This window comes from Coloeus monedula, assembly GCF_965178545.1.
Source record: "Coloeus monedula genome assembly, chromosome: 4".
NCBI lineage: Eukaryota > Metazoa > Chordata > Aves > Passeriformes > Corvidae > Coloeus > Coloeus monedula.
This window is the reverse complement of record NC_138784.1, coordinates 22,302,023-22,326,009: the sequence shown is the minus strand read 5'-3', so window position 1 is coordinate 22,326,009 and position 23,987 is coordinate 22,302,023. Positions and strand designations below refer to the sequence as shown.

The window sequence follows — 23,987 nt, the reverse complement described above, 5'->3', positions numbered from 1 at the left end:
ACAGTTTGGAGCTTGTATGACTGCAGGCATTTATATGAACAGAGCACTGCCCCACGTCAGGTCTGTTGCATCCATGTTACTGTCCCAGTGACATATCCATCAGAACATTAACCTTTCAAAAATAGTCTTTTCCCCCTGCTTTCATGTGAAACCTGGATTTTGCACCAGTAACAAAAACCACTCTTGAGAGTAATTTCTTATGCCAGCTCTGTCTAAACATCAATGATTCGGACCATTAACTCATTCCTTAAATGTGTTTTCTTACAGTTGTTGTGTCTCCATAGGACTGACTTCCATGATGTTGAGAGGAGTCGCTCACTGTGCAAAAGACACATTCACTCTTCTGTTGACAAGATCTCAGAGCTGTAACCCGGGACTGAAGTTTTCCTCAGTATGGCCTGACGTAGCAAACAGAAGCTTCCTAATACATTCCAGTTACACAACTGATACCAAGTCAAGAGAGGAAAATAAAAAAACCCTTGAGAGTCTCTACACTTTGTCAGTTGACGTCACGAAGATACGCAGACTGAAGGAATGGATCCTTCTCCAGGATGTAGCCTATGTTAAAGAAATTGCTGGTATATTACAGGAAATGGGAGCAGATGAGACCACTGTAGCCAACATTATAGAACGCTGCCCCGAGGCAATTCTCCACACCCCAGCAGAGATAAACTCTCAAAGAGCTTTATGGCAATTAGTATGCCAGAATGAAAAACAGCTGATTAAATTAATAGAGCAATTTCCAGAGTCTTTTTTTACTACTGACTGTCAGCAGAACCAGAAGGCAAACATACTGTTTTTTCAAGAGCTGGGACTTAAGAATAATATAATCACCAGGTTCTTGACAAGTGCACCCAATATTTTCTATAATCCTGTTGAGAAAAACAAAAACGTGATAGAGACATTACAAAGAAATTATTTAAATTTAGGGGGGTCTGAAGCAAATATGAAGATCTGGATACTGAAGCTATTGAGCCAAAATCCATTTATTTTATTAAATACCTCCACTGCAATCCAGGAGAACTTGGAATTTCTCCAGAAGAATGATTTCACTGACCAGGAAGTTCTACAGCTGCTCTCTAAACTTAAAGGCTTCATGTTTCAACTTAATTCTACCACTATGCAGAAGAGTATGCTTTTCTCCAAAAACGTCTTTAAGTGCAGTGATCAAGAACTAAAACAACTAGTGCTGAAATGCCCAGCCCTTCTCTACTATTCTGTTCCAGTTTTGGAAGAAAGACTTGAAGGACTACTGAAGGAAGGAATTTCTATAGCACAGATTAGAGAGACACCAATGGTGCTGGAGTTGACAACACAAATAGTTCAGTACCGAATTAAAAAGCTCTCTGCATTAGGATATGATATAAAGAGTGGAAATCTAGAAAGCTTGAATGGTACTAAAAAAGATTTTGAAGTCACTTATGGTAAGATACAATCAAAGAAGGAGAGACCTATTTTTAATCCTGTTGCTCCTCTACACATTGAAGATTAATTTGAATGCTGTACTTCAAGTTATGCAAAAACAAATTAAAAGGGAAGTTGGTTCTTTGAGATGGAACAAAAGCAATCTTAACCAGACTGTTGTTTTATACTGTACTTTGTACAGGAGGGGTCTTAGGCACAGCTTCATTATACAGTTGTAGTACTCTAATGCTTTCAAATAATATCATAGAAGTAATAATTATGATAAAGGTTGCTTTTTTCTAAGGGTACCTCAGATGCAACATTTTCTTACCTGATGGGGCATTAACTGCCTTAGGTTTTCAGCTCTGTCACTGCACAGTCCAGCCTGTGGTAGTGATTAGCACAATTTTTATCTGAGGAAGATAGGAGGAGGATTATTTTTCCAGCAGCGTTCATCAGTCTGCTGGTTCAGTATCTTCAGGAAACTCTCCTGGAGTTCTATTCCTTATTGCTGAAGTAGCTCTAGCTCCTGGATCCTGACCTGCAACTGACTTGATTTCTTGGATAGGAAAGCCCTGTCCTGAGAGGGGAGCGGGACATTTTTTTTTTAAATTCAGTGACTGCTATGCTGAGGCCCTAGTATGTTTGTGTACAAACCATAATGCAAAGAAACTACAAGATGACAACCTTCACTTTTCTGAGGCTTCAAAATTTTCAAAAGGTTTGGGACACGAGGAAATGCATTTATTGCTATTGTATAGCAATTCTTAATCTCTTCTAGCAAGGTTTGGGGATAAGAAAAATTAGGGAGAGACTCAAGTCTCAAGTGACGGTAGGAGAAAAGAGAAAGTCATGCTTTATATTAGGTGCAACAAAACTCTAGTCTGTAAACCACTGGTGATTAAAAATGACTACCAGATTTGCACACAGCTACAACAGTTTCTAAATATATGGGTGGCACTGCATCTCAGATAACACCATATGACAATTGGCGACAAGTGCTGGCTTTCAAAATAGTAACTATCAGCATTTAAGTTCTCAGGGGATTTGATTTCTTCTCATTTATGGGCTGTGAATGATAATATAAAATAGTAGTATCACTGACAATCATCTCAATAGAATTAGGATCATCAGTGATTTTATTTCTCACTTTCCTACCTAGCTATTCCACACACATTCCCTCTTGACAGCAGAATAAAAACCAGCTATACACCACCCTCACTCCAGGCATTATTCAAGGTCATTTTTAACACCCATTTTCGCAGCAAGTCCAGGCCTCCATTTCTTAAAATGCGGTTTTGAATTGCTGAAGAAAGCTGGTATTGAATTACTGGTACAGAGGGTGGGCTTCAAGATGATGATTTTATGTAATCTGCCACCTGCCCTTCCCCAGGCTGTGCACTGGGGAAGGGCAGCAAACACCTGGTAGGAGCAGTGCCAAGATCTCAACAGCTGAAGGCCTTACACTGAGCACTCTGCAGGCGACTGTGGACGTGACAGGAGCTCCTGGGGGTAAATGCCACTCCTGCAGGAGCGTGTGCGACGCTGGCAGGAATTCAAGAAGGGGACGTATCACCAGCATGAAGAAAATCAGGCTGTGGTACTAGGCCGTGTCTATGCTGACTCTTTCAAAACAGGTTACTGTGTTTTAAGAGGAAACTGGTAAGACAGCCGTATTAAAAATTCATAGGAACTTGCCTTTGTCACTTTCTGACTGTCCTTCCCTGCTCAGCTGTTAAACAGACCACAATATTGTCTGAATTCAAAAGCCTCCTTCCCCTCAGACACAAGGGGGCATTTCAGCTCTCCAAAGCTCTTCATAACACAATGTGTAATTGAGCCAGAGACCTGATTGGTGGCTTAGGAGGAAAAGGAAACCAAGACATAGAACAGTGCTTTCCCTGAATATTTAGTTCTAGCATTTCTACAGTTACCTGTTTTACAAAGTTCTTGGAACAGCTTATTCCCATCACATTATCTCCAGTGGCAATAGAACAGGACAAGGATGTACTTCCTTAACTGAGTCACAACCTGAATTATCACAAACTCATTTTGCATTCTGAATGTTTCAATTTCTCTTCCCCTTTCAAAATAAAAGCTTAAGCAGAAATGCTTTTTCTCTACTACCAGATAAAAATTCAGTCAATCCTTCATTCATAACTCTATGCCTGGGACCTGTTTCTGTCTTCTTCACAGGATTCATTTACAATAAAACCTCAGGAAAGCTCCCAGTCACCAAAACACTGTATTGCTGAAATCCTCATCTCTTGTTACAGTGACTGTGGACCAGCCTGTGAGTAAGCCTTTCATTACATAGCAAGCAGTCAGGCATACAAGTTGCCTTCATAAACATTTCCCCTTTTGAAACAGGGACTGGGAAAAGAAAAGTGACATAAAGCTACCACAAAAACAATCCCAAGACATAAGAACAACCTCACTACTCCCCCTGAAAATTTCAGTTCCATATTCCATTCAGCTCACTATGATCTTAAAAGTGGGTATTCCCAAGCATCATTGATCAGGGGAAAAGAAGATTAGTGCAAAGGATTTTGTGCTGTGTCTGTGCACAGCTTACACACTGAAGTTACACCTTTTGTTAAGAGCTGGTTGGTGCTAAGTAGATACAAATAAAAGACACTCTGGAGCATGGTACTGTGGGAAGATGTGTAACTAAGTATGCCTTTTTCCACAAAGCTAAGGAAGCTTTCAAATGTCTGAAACAGCAACAATTTAATGTTTCACAGGTGCCAGGACAGAAATGGAACAAGTTTTTAAGATGAAGCAAGTTTTATAAGTGAATGGAAAACACACAGGATATAGGACAAAGCTCTTTGAAAACTAAAACCATATGCCATGTAAAAGTTTCAGTTACAAGACTCAAAATAATATCTACAGGATATGTTAAGAACAAAACAAAATGAAGTGTTGGCAACTCTTTACATACCTAACATTGCTTATCTCAGACCACGCTTGTTTTGCTGCAAGTTTCATAGTTTAAAAATTAAAAAATATAATAAAAAATGGGTTTTCAGAAAAACTATTAGGAAGGGTTTGGTTGAGCGTCACAAATTATCACTGTGCTCTAAACAGGTGACTCTTAAAGAGTTCAGTGGCAGCACTTGGGGGACATGGCTACATTGGAAATTGCAGTGGAGCAGACCATACTAAATTATATGCTGCAACTAGATTGCCTCTGATACCCACGCTAGCTCATTTCTAGAGCTAACTGGTACCTCTAAACCATACTATATTCTATGCAATTTGCTTTTGACTATAAAAAAAGTTAAAGGCTTCCATTTGTTGCATAAACTTACCTCATCACACCCTTGCAGCAGATCAGAACCAAGCAGCTGGTGCATCTAATAGAAGGAGCAGACACCATTTCTTGGGTTTTTTCTCTCCCCACCACCCCAAGTTCCATGCTTACAAGTATCATGCTTCCAACATATACAATCACTGATATAAAATAAAGTTGTTACAGAGTGCAGTTGAAGTACCAATGGCTCAGACAGACTGGGTGACTACAGTACCATAATTCAGACATGGTGTACTTTCAACACCCATGAACAGAGGACTAGGTTTGACAAGTGCTATGTTTCGATTTTTTTGCCTTTTTAAGAAGTCCCCCCATATATTCTTCTAGTACAACCACAGCCACTGAAAAAGTAAGCGTACAAGTTCTCCACAGAAACACAAGATTTTAGAAAATACTGCATATACAACATGAACAGATGCCTTCCATGGGCTTCCAAAGAGGTTACTTATTTTCAAAGTCAGTACACAAATAAAAGATCACAAATCATTTCTATTTTAAGGCAATCTCACGCTGTGCCATTTCAAGTGCATTTTGCCTCACACACTGCAGAGGATGTACACGTGCTCCCATTTGAGGTGTCAACATTTGGAATCTGTCAGTATACAAATTACTTGAATTTTTTTTTTTTTTTTAAGGCCTCATCTACCATTTTTGGTTTGCTTTAAATAAAAGTATTGCATTTTACTCAAAAATCAAAATGAAAAGTATAAGAGATGTAGTGAAAAATTCCTTGCATTTGCTTAAAAGAGCAAAAAGCTAACCTGGTGCATCATGGAGTTGAGAGAACAGCTTTGCTAGTTCTTCAGTGGTTTCCAGCTACACAAAGGAATTTCTAGCAAGTTAGAGAGTTGTGCTAGACGACCACAAACATCAGCCCAGTTTCCACAGGCTGTCATTTTTTCTAGTGTCTATAAGAAGTTTATTAGAAGCAAGTTCTCACTTGCAGGAGATAGACGCATATTATTAAATACACCTGAGATGGAGCGATCATGTTTTCAGTAAAAATTGACAAAGTTTCAGATAGCAGGATTTATAAAGAGCCTAAAGCTCATTTTGTAAACTGCACTGAAACAACAGGAAGTTCTTGACACAGCTTCACCTGGTAAAAGAAGATTTTTTTTCTAATAAGGCATTAAGTTAGTTTACTCTTTATGATCCTTTCTACCATGTTGTTAAACGTTTTCACTTCTATCTCCCATTCTCATTTCCAATTTCTGCACACCTCCAGGCTCTTTGCTCCAGTCTTCACTGGCAGAATGCAGTCAGGGATAGTTTACAGGCTGCCTGCAAATACAGGTTCATAACCAAGACTGGGTACATCCAACAATGCTTTTACACAGCTGAAGGATCCTTAAAAAGAGGATGTGGAAACCACTGAGAACAGTAACTAGCATCTCGTTGTATCGATGGCATCGCAGAGACTACTGAGCCTCTACATTCACATTTTAGTCCAAAACTGCAGAAGACTTACAGTAAATGAATATTCAAATATGTATTACTCCTTCAGATACACTCACTTCTATAGTTATCAAATGTAACATTTCACCAGATACAAAGCTTCAATCTAGGCTCTAATAAATCCTCATACGCTGTGCTAGCCAAGCTTCTTCTGTCCTTTTCAGATGACATCAAGTTACTTGCACAACTTGTTAGAAGATAGTGTCTAAGACACATGGCTTCTCATGGTCCCAATCCTAGCAGATTTTAATGCCACTGACGCAACATTCTGGAGAATCAAGTATGTCTCAGTTTTGGTTTTAGTCAGACTTGTCCTTTTTCTTTCCTGTTAAAGGCACTTTACTTGCAACAGCAGATCCTACAGCCGTAACGCCTCCAGCTACAGCAGAAACACTTCCTTTGACTAGACCCACTCCCACAGAAGGCACAGATGTGACCGCTGTTTTGGTAATTTCCAAGCTCTTCCCTCCAATCCAAGCAACACCCCCAATTGTGGCACCAACAGCTCCCTTTGTGACACTGAAGAGGCCACCAGTCACACGAGAAAGCATGCCAGCCTGCTGCTGCGGGTGGTCTTTGAGTGACCCTAAGGGAACAAACAACAAGCAAATCAATTTCAGCACTAGGATTTAAGCATTTTCAAAAAAAGTGTTACTCATAAGTATTTCCTTTTCTAGCCCAACAGCTATTGCACAGCCTATACTTACCTTGCAGGCTGCTTTTCTTGGATGCTCATACACCACCTAGTCCCAAATAACAAACAACAAGGAAACCAAGAAAAGAGCAAGTAGAACCATAGTGGGCAGAGCTAGGGAAGAAACAAACATGAAATAAAGAGGTGAGGGAGTCAGGAGCAGAAGTAACATGCTTGGAGGAGGACAATGAGTCAAGGAGGCAGTAGGAAAGAAAAATCAGTTCTAGATATACCAGAGACCTCTGTCCAGCCCTGCCAACACATTGACTTTCCACTGCAACACGCCTTAGGAGAAGCAGCAGAACAGGTCTGTCCCCAGCACTCTCACTGCTGACAACTTGCATCCAGGGCACAGATTCCAAGAGTCACATCCCAGTACTCGTCTGCTACTGGATGAAAACCAGGGTGACCAACTTCCCATGCACTGCCAATGTGTTTGTGATAATGCCAGGACTGACCCAGGACTCAGAATTCATTAAAAAACTCTAAAGGTCAGAGTTCCTATGGGCATGCCTGGAATAATTCGAAAACAAAAGGTGCCACCTAGATGAGAGAATTTCCTACAAAGTTGACAAAAAGGAAAACAAGGATACAGAATAGTGAAGCCCAAAGGAGCAGAAAATACCGAAAGTCCTTCCAGCTTACACTAGTCTCCTATTTAAGAAATTGATATAGATAATAGAAAGGGTAATGGAAACTGAAAACATAAATGACAGCCTTGTACTTTAAGCCACGTAATACCCTTCCTGGTTCATTCTAGGCCAGCAGCTTTCAACATGGAAATCTCCAGCAAACATGCATTGCCAACACAAGCACACAGAGAGCAGAATTTCTATTTACATACAGAAGGTCTTTAAAGCATCACACTCGGAAGGAAGTGTGCAGAGTCTGCTATAAAATCCAATGTCTACGGATTATTCACTAGAGGATTCTTGTGACCAGACTAATAGAACTTGTAACAAATTTGGTCAGAAACTGTTTCACTTCCACTTAACTGGTTCACTACAATCAGGGTGAAATAGGCATAAAGTTTCACACCACAGAATTTTAAGAGCTGATTTCAATGAATCAGAACTGATGTAAGGAAGAAATGATCCATCATAACTAACTTTAAAAACAGCAAGAGATACAAACAAAAGTAATCTTTATGTGTTTTTCTTTACATTAGTTCAGGTAGCCAGTCCTTTGACATCATCTACTCTATTTCACAAGTGTAAATACAGAATGTGACAGCGTGTAACTAACTTCTGGTAGTGGCTGACACATTCCATTTCTGTCCTGTTTGCATTGTCCATGAGGTCTAGCAAATGCCCAGAGCTGCAAAGTTTTATTGCCAGTTGATTTCTGTTCTAGGATACACATCCCTGGTCTCCTTTTTTCTAAAGAGTATGTTTCCAGAGAGTACCAGACCATGCCTAAATCTGTGGAGATTGTCTCAGTCATTTAGACATGGTGCTGATAACACCAACATTGTGGGCTGATCCCCACATGGGCCCTCCACTAAAGAGTTGGGCTCAATGATCCTTGTGGGTGCTTTGAAACTCAGAATATTTACTCTGAGAATACTCTGTGATTTATGGAGCACTGAGAAAATGACACAAGTTCCCTATCCAGGAGTTGGCTCTACCAGGCTATCTTGCAGCCAGCTTCCCGCTGAAAGGAATCCAAGAACGAACAAGAATTTGAATGAAATTAGGTTGCAAAGGTTGGTGCCACTTGCAAGGCAGAAAATACAGCATTAGAATAGCACTACTCATAAAAAGCAGGAGCACAAAAGCTTCTTCCACACATTCTTTAAAGCCTTTGGGCGCCAAGCTTGTTGAGTGTGATTTGAACAAACTACAACTGTTTCTATCTTTAGGAAAAACTGCAAATTGGTTTTGGAATTGAGCCTTTCCTCTAAGGAGTATTTTGGCAGCCTACTCTGAGAGATGATCTTGCCAGCATTGAACTGGTATCCTTCCATCCACATTTTGGCCATCTTTCTATGATGGTGTAAGTGTATCACATATAAGGCTTTGCCCAACATTCAAAAGGGGGTTGTTTTTCAATGGTATTCCAATATTTTAACTAAACTCATAAGGCTTGAGGAGTACATGTGAACCAGAACCAAAAGGAAAAAGCCTCTTCAAGGATGGAGTTTACATTAAGATGAGCTGTGCTTCATTCTACTCCCTCTAACTACACCAATTTTCTCCATCTATTTAGACTTCATATTCAAACTGGTTATTGTCATACTGAAAGAAAACTGTGCAGAAGAAAATATGTCTTAGCTGCTCACAAATTTGAAATAAAACTTTGGAATAACCAGTGATGATCAAATTCTGCTGTAATGCTCTGAATCTGGAAAACCTAGTGAATATTCTAGGAAGATAAAAAATACTCACTTGTTTCATTGCCTTAATAAAAAAATTGTTCTAGTTTTCAGACCACTGGTGACTTTCTACACATGATGTTTACCATGTATAGAACACAATTAAATCTTTAAGGCAAAAAAACCCCTAAGAACTAAGCAAACAAAACACAGCCTTAAAAATTAGACTTGAAGGTAACACATTAAGGTATAGTTTCCAGTCTGGCATTTGCTAGCAGAATCTAGCTAGAATCTGGGATCTTAACACCAAAAGAGCAAGAGTTTCTGTCCTCACACCATGCTACTATAACAAGTTCAAGTATAACAGAGCTGAAGAAGCACTGTGCCATGAAAATCTACTTCTCCCTTTCCTCTCATCTTCTTCTGCTAGTGTTTCCTGCCTAATAGTTGTCAAGAATAGAGTGAGTTATTCCACTTCAACCCTTTCTGCTACAGTTAATGGATAATTCTGTCGTTCAAATGAAGTCAATTGTTTGGTTATACAACATATAAAAGATAAGGTGAAAAAAAGGCAGACCAACAAACAGAACTTTAAAGGGCCATTATAAACTGAAGAGCAATGAACCAAGAGGAATCATGACTCACCGACCTCTACATCCAACACATTTGGTTTTAAAGCAAGAGCAGACAGAACACAGACAACCTATGTGCCAAGAACGGTTTTTGATCTAGTATGCTTCCAGTCACATTATGCAAACAGGACTCTGCTCAATCCTGCCAGTCCACAGCTTGGAAGAAACTCTGCTCATTTGCAACTGCATTTCCTCTGCAGATCTAATAACCAGCTTAATATTCAGTCGGTTCAGGGGACCATGACGTCACTTCGTTAATGAAGTCAAGTGCGTGCTTGTTTTTATGAAACTGTGAGATTGTGAACAGTTAGAACCACGGTTAATTGTATGATGGAAATCAGTCTCCAGAAGCAGTAATGAAGTTCTACATATTTTTAAACACATCTTGTATAAAAGTCACATGCATTATGAACACAGCAACGTGTCCAAAAATGAAGCTGGGCTCTTTCCATCTCACATAATGAATAGAATAAATAAATACCCATTAGACCAATTCATATCTCTGGAAACTAATCTGCAAATTAGGTCCTTCAGTAACTGCCCATCTTCTCTATAATTTATAGGTACAGTTGTTTACTCAGTTATATTCAGTGGCCTTTTTGTAATCAGGATAATGCAGAAGTGAACAATAATCCAGGCCTATCTCATCCCAGGGATGGTTTGTTTACTGTTACATAAAAGAAAGTTAAAGTGTTCAGCTTGCAGATCCATTTCTTTAAGAGAGAACTGAACTTCTGAATAATTTACTTCATATCATGAAAACTAATACATACCTTCTGGTGGTTCATCATGAAGGTATGATGGGACTTCCTGTTGACTTTTGTCCATTTGATTCATTATTGCCTAAAAAAAGAAATTCACATGTGCTATACGTATTTTCCGGCAAAGCATAAATGTAATCCATTAATCCAAAATTCAAGTAGCTTAAGTTCCACAAAGAGAACTTCTTTTTCATTATTAGATAAGCTAGCAGGTCCTGTCAAACTGCTCCTATTTTTATTATCAGACTGTGCTTTTGCATTCTTAAACCAGACTCAGTACTTGAAAAAGGTGCTCTCCACCACATCAGCAGTCTTGGTGAGAGCTGCCACACCACCAAGTGCATCTCAAAAAAAAAAAAAACCAATCAGGAAGACAACAATCAGGAAAACAAAACAGCAACTGCTATACAACAGCTTATGTTTAAGTCCTGAAAAAGTAAAGCCTAGTGATCCTAGAGGTGGTGGCCACTAGAGAAACAACAGCAGCATGCTTGTGAGATCTGGTGATACCTGGAAAGCTGTTTAAAAGTCCTTGTAGCGTAATTTGAACAAATGCCATGAAAACAAGATGGAAGAACAGCAACAGAAACACACACTTTATCTTGTCACAGAACTGCATAAATGGTGCAGTGACAGCAGCAGAACTAGGCTGTTTTAACTCTACGCAAACTTTCCAATGAAAAGGTTTCAGAAAAGATTTTTTTTACACCAGAAGCAGTTTACTAGAGCAGCAATGCCTGACAGGGGAAGCATAGGAGAAAGCTCAAATCAGCAGCTCTGCTTACAGAATTTTTCCTCTGGAGGGGAAGAAAGTAATAACCAGTCCAGGTTTCCTTCCTGCTTTCCTCCCCCACCAAAGCATGCTTTGATATTAAGTCCTGCCTCCTCCCCTGAATCTTCCTGCTAATCTTGCTTTCCCTCCTAAGCAGGAACCAAGGTCAGAAAAAGGAAAAACAAGTCACATTACACCAATCAGCATCCTTCTCTCTTTCTGCCATTGACCTCTTAGTTCTCTTCCCTCTGCACAAGTCTTTAAATAATTTAATTTCTTCCAGGAGTCAACAAGCACCACAAAAATAATTCCTACTTCTCTTGCTGTGCTCAGATCTCTCTGTACCTCCTCTGGGTGAGAAAGCAGTGGTTGGGATCTGAAGAAGGAATGCGGAGGCAGAAGCAGGTGGGAAGACTCATCTGGAAAACAAGAGCTAAAACCCTCACAGTATTATTATGAAGTTAAAACATCACAGTAAAAACTGGCACCCACATGCTAAATCATTGATCTTTGGATGAGAAGCAAGCCTAAACTGAACATTAAAGAGTCCTCCCAATCAGCACTAAGGGTATCAGTTTAAGGCTCAGAAAACACAGTACCTTTACACAAGAAGCTGAACAGGAAAGCAAGCAAAAATACCTACTACCAGGATGGCCAATTTGATGGAAATGCTGAACAAGTACCACTCAAAAGCCAGACATGTGAACATGATAGCTAAGAAACAGGAAAGTATCATATATCCCAGCTTGAGAGGAAACCACAAGGATCATTGAAGTCCAACTCCTGGCCCTGCACAGGACAGCCCCAAGAATTACACCATGCACCTGTGAGTGTTGTCCAAATACTTTTTGAGGTCTGTCAGGCTGGTGCTGTGACCACTTCCCTGGGGAGCCTCTTCCAGTGCCCAACCACCCTGTGGGGCTGCCTTTTCCTAATATCCACCCTAAACTTCCCCTGATACAGCTTTATGCCATTCCCTGTCACTGGTCACCAGAGAGATCAGTGTCCGCCCCCCTGCTTCCACTTGTGAGCAAATTGTAGAGTAGCAACACAGCAAACTGGGAGACTAAAACACATGAGGGCTAAAAGGCAATTTTTAAAAGTATCAATTATAGAACTCCTTGTTATTTTATTTAATCACAAATAAGGGGGAAAAAAATTTAAAAAAAGAACCTGACCAATCACAGGAAGCAACTGAAGGCAATCAGGTTCTGGAAAAGGACCTGATTCAGATACTACGTGACTTCTTTGCATTCATCTAATGCAAGCTGGAAGAAATACAAGGTTATCATCCTCACTGCGTGAAGTCCCATGTAGGTTTGTTGCTTTTTTCCAACTTGAAATAATATAAAGCACTGTAAGAGAGTAGACAGAAGAAACTGACAGGCCTGACATTATTCAATCAAAACATCTGTATCAAGATGAAGCAACTATGTTCCTAATTAACATGTGGCCATTTCAGTCATGAAGATGATTACTAGGAATGTGGAAGGAGTTCAACCACTTCCTTAGGGAAAGTCCTAAAGAGAGTAAAATAAAAGTCAGAGCCTAGCAAGTCTTAATTCAAACAAAGGAATAAAAAAGTGATCAAAACAGTTCTAAAGCAGACTCAATGGAGACAAATGAGTAAAGACAGAGGTAAATTATTTTTTTATAAAGAACTACCTCCACCAATTTATTTGTATCTAGACAGCATGTAACTCCTAAAAGAACACCAGATAAAATTGCTTGTTTGAGCTTCCAAAATGTTTCTGTCAACAATTCCATATAAGAGATTCAGAGAAGTTATCTAATCTTAAGAGGACAGAGAAAACACTGTCAGGGATTACCAACAAGTTTAGAGGGGAGTTGGAATAAGTTACCAGTTTTGGACATAGGCAGAACACTAGAAAGTGTCACAAGACTTCACACAAGGTTTAGTATTTTCTGCTGTTAAGAAGGTACCGGATACAGCAACCCTAACAGCAGATACAGCCCAGATGAAGCCCCTAGAATCTGTTGTACATGACATAATATCAGTAGTTAATTAAGATAAGACTTGTCCAATAGAAAGAGTTAGAGTAAGACTGGCAGACAAGACAGGTAAGGGAAGCTTTCATAAGTCTCCACAGTCTAGCTTAGACTGTCAGATTTGGTTTCAGTTCCTGCAAAGCTAAATGAGCAAAGCAATGTATTGGCAGGGGAATTTCACAGCAGAGTTTCTAGTCTAGTTAAAAAGTATATTAGCATAAAAATAGCAGCACATGTCAAATCACAGCACTATATACAAAGAGTAGTTCAGATTAGGCATTCTTTCCCATTACCTTCCGTAGAACTTCACAGTTACAAAATTCTTGACCCCAAGCTTCTCCTTAAAAGTCAGATGGGAATACTACACAATACATATAACTCACATGCAATGGTTTAACACAATTGCAACAGAAATATTTCACTCACTCACAACTACAAAGACCCAGTGGTCTATCTTATCTTGTGCAGCCCAGGCACTGGCAACCAGCTGCTACCAGACCGGCAAGTAAGTCACTGTTGGTAGGACTGAATTTGTTCTACACAGAAGGGAGCCTTCAGGGGTTTGCAGACCAGAAAGTTGAAAACTACTGTATGATGGGTGGTTCTACAGATCCTAGAAGCACTCCAGGGATGCTAGGTGGGTGGCTGGACTGGATGATCTTGAAAATCTCTTCCAACCTCGATGATTCTATGATGCTGCAAGAGATGTGCCCAACCAGCCTGTGCTAGGTTTTACTCACTGTTCTATGTTATCAGTGCAAGTGAAAACCGAATCACATCACTGTCAGAAAAGGCTCACAGCCTGACCCAAAACACAGCTTGGCACATAAGACCTCACAAAGCACAATTCAGGTCCTTTTGTTTTTCTGTAGAAGCTCTCCAGGGAATCACAGAATCAAGACCAAGATACAACAAAGGACTTCTACAGAAAATTTTCAAATATCTACGTTCCAGTCTGCATTAAGCATACTTGTATCCAATTTAACACATCAGGAGACTTGAAAGACTCTGAAAAGTGATCCAAAAATTCTGTGTGCTAAACAAGGTGCAGCATATCTGGTGAACAGGATATGCACAGGAGCATGTTTTAAAGCTGGCTCCCCTCCAGAGATTTAAGATGAGTATTTCTATTGACTGGAGGTCAAAGGCCTGGAATAATTGCTTGGTGGCAGATTACTTCATCCAGTCTTCAGAGCAAGAGGGCAGGAATATAACTTTTATCTTCAAAAACTGGAGACAGAAAAACAGAAGCCACTCACTACATTTTACATAATACCATGAAGGTGAAAGCACTCAATGCCTCCTTTGACTATTAAGATCAAGGCCTGTATGCCCTGCTTTGGATCAGAATCCTCTGGTCATGAGACTGCAGTGTATCCTAAGGGATGATCCTGTTCAAGATTTCTCCTGAAGATGCATCCCCACAAAGAAGAAGAAAGCAAAATTCATGAGACCCAACAGAGATTACAACTCAGCTAAAATCGAAGGCAGTGACATGGAGATGCAAGTGTAAGACTTTTGCACAGAGTTAAGTCATTCAGACATGATATAGGTTAAGGAACTCTGGAAGCTTGGAAGTTGCAGATTCAAAGTCCCCACTGTGCACTGAATCATTAGTCACAATGATTACCAGTACTGCAGGTGTATGCAACAAGGCAAAGATTTATCAGAAACCTGAACTTTGGAACTCTTCTGACATGTTTTTCAGAATCTTCTTCAAAGTACAGTCAGACTGGCCAAAGAAAAAGGGAAGAATAAAGCAAGCAAAGAGATCTTTCTTCGGCATTTTCATCCTGTGATGCCAAATTCACTGACACTGGTGTCACTGCAGAAAAGCCTCCAGCTTCATTTAACATCTTCATTAAATGATGACATGGAATGAGGCAGGATCTCCATGAGGCCCAGCAAAACTCATAGGGACATTCATGAAGCAGAAACCTATCATATCACTGGCACACTCCAGTTTCCTTCATCTGTGTTTTCTCATGTCAAGAAGTGGAAGCAAACCCAGCTCTTAAAAGAGATTTCAAACAGGGATAAACTCTTGGAGTTTTTTCCCCTGTATGCTCATGAAGATGCTATTCATTCAAGAGATAAGGGATAACTTCTCATCTTTCTTAACAACACACTAAAATAAATTATAGCCTTCACATGAAAAAGATTTAAAAAATAAAAATGGAAGTCACTCAACTGATTTGAAAGAAAACACACTTCCATATTGACAGAATACAAAAGACATAGAAAGCTGAAATGTTTTACCCTGTTGTAAAAAAATAAAAAAGAAATTGTTTAGAAGAGGGTTTTAAATGCAAGAGCTATTTGTAACATTAACAGTGTTATAAGACCCTGAATGAAAGCACCAAGAAGCTCTAGAAGTAATGGCAGAGCTATACATACATTCACATCAAAGCTGATTAAAATAAAACTTACTCACCAAATATATTCCTTTGTGAAGATTTCTAGTTAGTTGTTTCCACAAAAGTATTCTGCATACACCTATGAGAAAGGCAGAAGGTTAATGACATTTTATGGAACAGCAACTGTCACACACCTGCCACGGGTGTACAGTGGGAATCAGGAATACAAATCCCCACAGTATGGAGGAAGCACACTTGGTATGGCCTTAAGATACCACATTTTTAGAGATTTATGTCACCAAAGCACCAATTCCTTCTTGGCAACAGAGATAATTTTACTTGCTCTGTGTGCTGCCATGAGGATTGCTATGAAGCACAATAATCCATGTTAAGACACAAATGCTTCTTAATGAGCCTGCAGTTCTTGGACAGTAATTTGTGTAAAGTTTTAGCCTTCCATTGAGAAGCGGGTTCTAACCATTGCAGACGTGTAACTTCCCGAGTTTTAGCGGATGTTCTCAGTGTCTTTCTGACTTGACAGACAAAGAGCCCTTCTGTCTCAGCACAGTAAACCTGGCCCAAGCAGCAGCCAGTGAAAACTGGCTTGTTTCAATGCCACTACTCAGATATTTGTGGGTAGCAATGAAATGACCCAAGGATGGGGCCAATTTCAGCCGGCAGCTTAATGCTGCTCCAGACAGCAGCTGCCAGTGCTGGAACTACTCACCTGATAGAGCTGCAAACAAACCCATCTCCCTGCCTTGTTCCACCACAAAAGAATTTATCTTCCTTCTGGCTACCAGCTATGCAGTTAGAAAGCCTGGCTACAGAGCTGATGGAAAACAAACAACCCTTGCCACATGCATTCCCCTCTTTCAGCAGCTACAGCAGATTTCTGAATGAACCTGATGTATTTCACATACACGGAAAAAAAATATTTGTAGGTATGATAGTTAAAGAAATAATTTTTGGAAGAGCAACAGTGCTCTGCTCTCCAAATTAAACAAGGAAATACACATGAAGCCAAAAAAGGTAATCCCATCCATGGCTGCTCTTCAGGGTACTGCTTCAGCTGTACAAGCGACCCCTCACTATCAGCTTCACTGCCTTACTCCTTGGATTAGGGCTTGTAACATGTCACAGGTAAGCATGCTCAGTGCTCTTAGTTCTCTCAGACACAACCCTCAGAGTGCAGCCAACATGGAAATGTGTGCTTCAGTTTGTTACTGCAGGGAAGAGAGTTGACTGAGCTTCTGCAAGAAGAGTCAGTGCTAACAGCACTAAAGTAAAAAAACAAATCCAGGCATGTAGAAAGCATGTAGCTAAAAACCAAGAGCAGAGCGAGTATTTCAATAAGCCTTCTGTTTAAAACCCAAGTTTCAAAATTCTGATTTATATACAAAGCAAGAGTGGATTGGAAGCAAGTATGCCCACTTCAAATGAAAAAAAGACTGCATTCAAGTAAAGACCCCAAGAAGCTGATCAGAAGCTTCCAGGTGTGAACCATGACTTACTTCCAAGCCTACAGCAGGCAGACAACTTCCTCCAAAAGAAGTTGCCATAAGTAATGTACATAACAAGCTCACAGCATGCAGGATACTGAACACAGCTGGGAAGGTAATGCAACATATCAGTATTAAAAACCAAACACACACACCATGATTAAAAGCAAAAGAGAGGTATAATATCTCCTGCAAAAAAAGCCCTTAACTCTGCCCAGGACATTACTATATCATATCTACCATGGATGGAGAATCCACTATTTTTCCATCACTGTCAACTAAAACATAGATAGGGTTCAGAAGAGGCTCTAGGGAACACCTGATGTTGGCAATCAAGTTTTCTTTGATGCAATGATTTACAAGATACAAAATCAAAGGTGGCATGAAACAGAATTCCGCTTTTCTAGTTCTCCAAAACTGGTTCCTAAGAAGCACATGGTAAATTCCAGTACAGCTTCAGAAAGCACAGCTTCAGAAAGACCATGAAAACTCCATTTTACCAGTTCTGTCATCCTCCGCTTCATGCTGGCTCAGTTTTCAGAAGAGCCTTCCCCATTTCTTCTTACACTTTCCTAATGCCTGAGCTCCAGATCAGTCTCAGACCTCCTTTTCCAGAAGGCCCTCAAAGACAAAACCTGACTGTGCCTAACAGCCAGCGATAAAGCAGCTTCTGAACTTCCCTGACACCTCTGCTAACGAAATAAAGAATCTTTTTCCTAGCATCCACCACCTGTTTGTTGGCTCCTACCTGACATTTAGACCTGGTCACTTGCTGGACAAGGACCACTTTTCAGTTTGTGCTTTTGCAGTGCTGTCCATTTCTACGCAGAGGAGGCAACACTAACTTTTCTGCATATTTAGCCATAGTTTAACAGTTTAAGAGAGCTTTACATGATATGCTGGATAACATTTACTATGCAGTCTTAAAACTGATGTGCATACAAACCAGTATTTACATGCTATATTAAGCAACCTTGTACGTATCCTTCCAGTTATACAGGGGCATGCTGCCTGAAGCAACACAGTGGACACACTGAAACAAGCTACATGTGCTTGGTATTTATCTTCCTTATGGAGTGACATCCTGATTCGGAGCTCTCATTTTCAGCCCAATTATGAGCAGAAGAAAGCATTTAATTGCATCCACAGAGGCTGTCTCTGCGGTTCACACAATGACCAGAACCAGCCATACGGCTAAAATAATTTGCCTCTGTTTCCAGGCCACACCACATAAACGCCTGGGCTAGGTGAATGTAGAAAGCGAAGCTGGTCCCAAACAGTTCACAAAAAAACCCTCTTCGTATGCTACTCCGTCAAGCTGGACTCGAAAGACATGGATGAAACAAAGAGCATGTTACTACAGCAAACATCCGAACACTTCAAAGTTTAAAAAGAAGAAAACCCGAAACAAAGCTTCTCCTAGGTCAGAGAAATTCACGAGGCAGAACAAGACCATCCAGGAGCCAGGCCGAGGCGACCACGGCTCCCTCCGCTGCCCTCCCTCCCTCCCAGGTGGGCGGGGTCCGCTCCTCCATGGGCGCCCGGCCCAGGGAGGGTGGTAGCGGCAGGGCAGAGCAGCCCACCCCGCCCGCGGCCCCGCACCCGAGGAGCCGCTCCACACCGCCCTAGGGCGGCCCAAGCCCCGCAGTCCCCTCCCCGTCCTCCCGTCGCAACTACCTGCGTGCCCGGCGGAGCTGCGGAGGCGGCCCGGCAGCGACCCCCGCTCGTGTGCCCCGCCGGGCCGGCGCGGGCACCGCCGGCATCTCTGCGCAGGGCGGCGGCACTGACGTGGCAGCCAAGGCCGCGGCGGAGCCGCTACACCCGGCCCGGCCCTCCCTCCCCGCGGAGCCGCGGCAGGAAGCACAAAGGCGGCCGGGCTGTGCCCGCGCCGGGGGCAGGTGGCGGCGGCTCCGCAGGCTCCACCGGGGCGCGCCGGGCGCTCTCCCGCCTCCTCCCCTCGAAGTTCCCCTTTCTCCGCGGGGAGGCAGGGAGGGGAGGCGGGGAGGACGCTCGGGGGGCTGCCCGGCTGGCAGCGGGGCCGGGGAGCAGCGGCCGCTCATCCCTCCCTCGCTCCCTCACTCACCGCACGGCGCTCGCAGCTCACTCGGCCCGCCCGGGCTCCGCTCAGACTTTACTCCTCCGCCCGTCCCCGCTGCCGACGTGGCGCCCGCCGCTGCCCGCCCTGCCGGCGCCCGCAGACCCCGCCCCAGCGCCCGGCGCGGCCCCTCGGCGGCCGGGGGGCGCCGCCGCTCCCGCCCCCTCCCCGCCCCGGGGGTGCCGGGACCCGCCGGCCCCCGCCTCCTGCGCCGCCGCCGCCCGTGCCCGCTCCCTGCCAGCGGCCGCGCCCCCGGGGGCTTGCGCAGGCCCGGCCCGACTCCCGTGGACCCTGCGGGCCCGGGGCCACCTTCGTCTCCCAGGCACGACGCGGGTCCTGCGGGGCCGGGCACCGAGGTGGAGGAAGATGCCGGGTAGTGGCAGGGTTGAGGAGAGGAGGGAAGGGGTGCCGGCGTTGCCGTAGCTGACCGGGATGCTTCGGGGTGCAGGAGAGGGGCTTGTGGCGCTCGGTTGGGCTGGGGAGCATCTCGGCCGAGAGGTCCTGGAGAAGACATGGTTCCTTGGGGGCACCCTGCCCGTGCTGTTGGCACAACGGGGAGGCTGCAGATACTCCCTGCAGCACACTCCGACAAGGAGCTGCACCCAGTCCAGTGCCAGCGGCGTCTTGTGGAGCCACGACGCTAATCCCAAGGATCTGCGTTTATGTTAAGCAATATTTACATTGCGTCCTTTATCCCAGCTATTTGAGTGAGCTGAGCTTCTCACATGGCACCTGTAGAGAATAAATTCGTGGTAGTCATGGTTTAAGGGCATGGCTTGATAGGTAACTGCACCAATGAGGATAGCTGGGGAAAGACAGGTTTTATGATGCTCACCCCCTTCTTTGGGACTTCTCCATGTACATCCCTAGGGATCCCTGGGGATGAACAGTGACTTTCAAGTTTGTTAGATAAGGAAATGCTGGACGGCCGGGGGTAGAGAGGAAAGGCACAGGTACTTTGAGTTTAGAAACAGAACTGCTCTCAGAAGCACAGGAATACTAAATACTTTATTGAATGCTTCACAAGTTTAGAAAAGTTATGTAGACAGAATACCACCTCTGCTTCCTCCTTTATTTGTGTGTCAATGTAATCTATCAGAGCAATGCTGCATGGGCTCAGAGGAGCTTGCTGATAACAGGGACTTGGCGTTCCTGACCTGCTGAACGAATAACATCCATATTCTCTTGTTTGGATCTGAATGAGTGAAAGCATCAATGTGTGAGAATCCAAGTGAAACACTGAGGGTGGTGTCTGGTAGGGAGCACGCCATGGATTCTGTCAGGATATGGGAGACATATAGAGTGCATGAATTAGTCATGTTCTTTGGAAGTAATACTGCACAGACACACGGGAGTTCTACTCTGGGATCTTGATTTCCATCTGGAAGGCTGCAACTCTGCAGACACTCAGTGTTTGCAGAATGTGTTTACTATTTAGTGTTTACCTGCCTGGTTCTAATAGACGACACCTGCGACTGTTGACATCTTTTTGGTCTTTGAGATAAGGATATTTTCTTACTGCTGCTATTCATCCCTTGTTCTAAGGCCCAGCTGTACACAGTGCTTTCTATACATGCTTTCTATATATGCTTCAAATGCAAGGCCTGAAGCTTCTCATGGCAGCAGAAAGAGTTGCTGCTGGAGTATTTTTGCTGTAATAGAGGTAATCACTCATAAACTTTACAGCACAAGGCATTGAAGAATGTTTTGCCTCCTAGTCACTGAAAATGAAAGGCCTCACAGAGATTAACATCTTTTCAAACACTGAAAGACTTAGGATAGCACAGGACCTCGGTCGGTTAAGTGTTTTGCTGAGCCAACAGAAAGAGCCAACTTCCTTGTAAAGCCACAGCTTTACTCAGGAGAAGAGTCTCACTGACAGGTGTAATGACTGAAATAACTTCAGGCTGACATCTCTGCAGACAACAGAAAAATGAGCAGTGTCCCTGTTACTTTGCTAAACTAACGCTGAAGCTGAGGGAGAGGTTTTGGTTGCAGAGGTGTTGTCATCATGACTATTTTTAGTCTCATTTAATTTTTCATTCATTGAACGTTTCCTTTATAAATAGGCTCAAAGATGGTCTGCTGTTGATATATTCAGAAAAGACTTCTTAAGTATTACTGAATCTTTCTGAGAGATAAATAACATGCTTTCACTGGAAATAACATGTAATTACCTTCTTAACAATTTTAAAATGGAAAAAAGACAACATTCTCTCTTTCCCTGTGGAGGAGTGGTTCCTTCATTTAGATTATAGGCTTTTACATTTCATCTGTGAATGCACTATGATTATAGATGCAGAAAATAATTGAAGTAAGGTCAAAATATATACATTTTGTATTCTATTGTGAGGATTGTGGTTGCTTCTGCTGCAGTAGCTGTGGGGAACTACAGCCAGAGTTGGAGTTTTACTGTGTTGGGTTCAATGTAGACCGAGGAAAGAGCCCTAAAAGAAGTCCTTCTCTCTCAGTGCAGAACTTAATTTAAAATGTGACTACTGTCTCCTGAATTCCTAGGCCTTGCAGTTCCATTTTCCTGTTGTAGGTAGCTGTTGTGAAAAGTCAGAGCTGTGGGGTTTGTGTCTGGTAGGTGTCTGGTGAAGTCTACAGGCATATGACTGACAACAAACTCCAGCTGAACTGGGTGCTCAACAGCAGACCTGAACAGGGAAGGCAACAGGAAAGCTTGTTGAGATGTGCTGTTACATTTGATCCATTTCTAAAGATTCTGAAGTGGAGCAGCCAAGGCCAGAGATGGACTTTAGAGGATGCCATCTCCTGACTTGTAATGCCATGAATACCTCCCCATCACAGATCCATGCCTGTGGTGTAATGGAGAGGGATTAGGCAAGGACTGTACTTTTGCAAATTCCAAATATAAATCTACCTTGGGGCTTAAAATGTGTTCCCTGCGTAGATAACCTAGATTAATAGTGTGCTGGAAGGAAGGAGGGAGGGAGGCAGGGAGGTTAATATCCAACATTTGTTGGTAGTGAGGCTGCTGGCTGATTTACTACTGACAAAACCAGGCAGGGATGAAAGAACAGCATACCCCACTCAAACATATATAATGTCTGCATTGCATATGAAGGGACATGCTTGGTTAAGCGTGATGCCTCACCTGCACATGCATCTCGTCTCATAGAAAAGGAAACTGACTGTCTGCTAGTCCTGGGTGCCTGTAGCATGCAAGGGAAGAAACTTGGAGAAGTGACTTGCTTGCACAATATTTTTGGCTGAGGGGCCAGGCAGTAACAGATCAAATGTTCTACTGAAGTACCACAGCAGTGCCAACAAAAAAGCCAGAGTATCCTTCTTCCTTTTTGTTACAGAGTTGTACAAATCATGAATAAAAAATAACAGATTTTTTAGATCTTGGGCTGTTAAGTGTTTGGAGGTATCTTTTTTGTTACCTGTGCACACAAGTTCAAGACATTATCACAATATAATTACATGCTTAAAAAAAAATATCAAGAAACATGGTTTTGCAGATTATAGTCAGCTCATTACTGAGCCATTAAGAAACTGGTTCCAGCAGCAGAGCTATTAATGAGCTGGTTTCAAGTAGTGTGTGCTTTGTGATTACTTGGCGCTCTGCCTCAGTTTAATTAAGATTTTAAATTTACATAGTGCTATTCAACCATGGGTTGCACTAGTGTTTACAAAAGTGAATAGATTTAATTGTCCTCATGTTATAGGTCAGGCCACGGTGTCATTTTGGGGTCAAGGGACAAGACTGAAGCCACCCATCCCCTGAAGCAGGCTGGATCTGTTGCTCAACCTGCAGGGTGGCATTTCTTCCATACGACTGAGAAAATGATTGGGTGGACATTGGCAAACCCAGAACAAAACAATTACAATAATATTATTTAGTAGAACTATCATATCTGATTTAATGTATTCACTGAGATTTGCAAAGATCACAGCAAAGCTTCCTATCTGTAGAAACACAGTGGCCAATTAAAAAATTTACCTTTGACAGGAAAATGATCAAAATAATTGAAGTGGTTTCTCAGAGCCTTAAAACAAAAAGAAAGATAATCACATAATAAGAAACACTATTGTTCCTTCTATCACACTGTCTTCATATTATCAGCAATTATTTGATGTTCTAATCTTGCAAGCCTTATGAATATGAGCAGCCATGAGTAGCATGAGCAAAGTTTGCTGAAACAAATGAGCCTGGAAAGGTCAGATCCCTGCCTTGAATAAATAGGTACAAATGACAATACTGCTGTTTAATCTCCTAGGTGTGGTGTGCTGCATAGAAGTGCAGCAACTCTTGTGACATTTTGGTTTTTTACTCAATTTTAAGTAAAATATCCTTCTTGCTGTTTCCCAGCTGTGTGCTCTACTTGCTGGTGTGATTTCATAAGCTTTTTGCTCTGTTTTACGCAGGTGGAAGGTTGAGTGAGTTATGAGTTGGGTGTGTGTTCACCCACTTTCACAGCATAACCTCCAAAGAAAATTGTTGGCATGGGAACCTTCCCCAAGAGGTTGACATTTAAAATAACACGCTGTGCTTAGCATGAAGTCACTCCTAAGGTTTATCTCTACCATGCCTCCATTTTTGTTATGAAATAAAACATTAACATGATTGGATTTACAGATCTACGCAGCAAGAAGTCCTTCCATGTTTTTGAGGTTACAAACAAAGCAAAGATAAAACCCA

General features: G+C 42.2%; 2 protein-coding genes across 3 annotated transcripts; one reads left to right on the top strand and one right to left on the bottom strand.

Moving 5' to 3' along the window:
• On the top strand, positions 1-2,070 carry MTERF2 (mitochondrial transcription termination factor 2). The gene has a single exon (XM_082279589.1). It carries the CDS (start codon positions 296-298, stop codon positions 1,490-1,492), a length of 1,197 nt encoding a protein of 398 aa, XP_082135715.1. The 5' UTR covers positions 1-295; the 3' UTR covers positions 1,493-2,070.
• A 2,060-nt stretch (positions 2,071-4,130) lies between these two features.
• TMEM263 (transmembrane protein 263) lies at positions 4,131-19,407 on the bottom strand. Of its 2 annotated transcripts, none has more exons than XM_082279590.1 (4): positions 19,304-19,407; positions 15,796-15,857; positions 10,592-10,661; positions 4,131-6,764 (listed from the first exon to the last, which is right to left on the bottom strand). In XM_082279590.1, the coding sequence occupies exons 3-4, from the start codon at positions 10,653-10,655 to the stop codon at positions 6,478-6,480; spliced, it is 351 nt and encodes a 116-aa protein (XP_082135716.1). In that variant the 5' UTR covers positions 10,656-10,661; positions 15,796-15,857; positions 19,304-19,407; the 3' UTR covers positions 4,131-6,477. The 2 variants fall into 2 exon arrangements, with proteins under 2 accessions (XP_082135716.1, XP_082135717.1); XM_082279591.1 differs by lacking the exon at positions 19,304-19,407 and adding an exon at positions 18,898-18,989.
• Positions 19,408-23,987: the final 4,580 nt, after the last annotated feature.

Excerpts from the sequence above, each read along its gene's own strand:
- TMEM263 (XM_082279590.1), bottom strand. The coding sequence starts at position 10,655 with ATGAATCAAATGGACAAAAGTCAACAGGAAGTCCCATCATACCTTCAT. Across the intron at positions 6,765-10,591 it reads TCATGATGAACCACCAGAAG|GGTCACTCAAAGACCACCCG; the intron begins GTATGTATTAGT and ends TTGTTCCCTTAG.
- MTERF2 (XM_082279589.1), top strand. The coding sequence starts at position 296 with ATGATGTTGAGAGGAGTCGCTCACTGTGCAAAAGACACATTCACTCTT.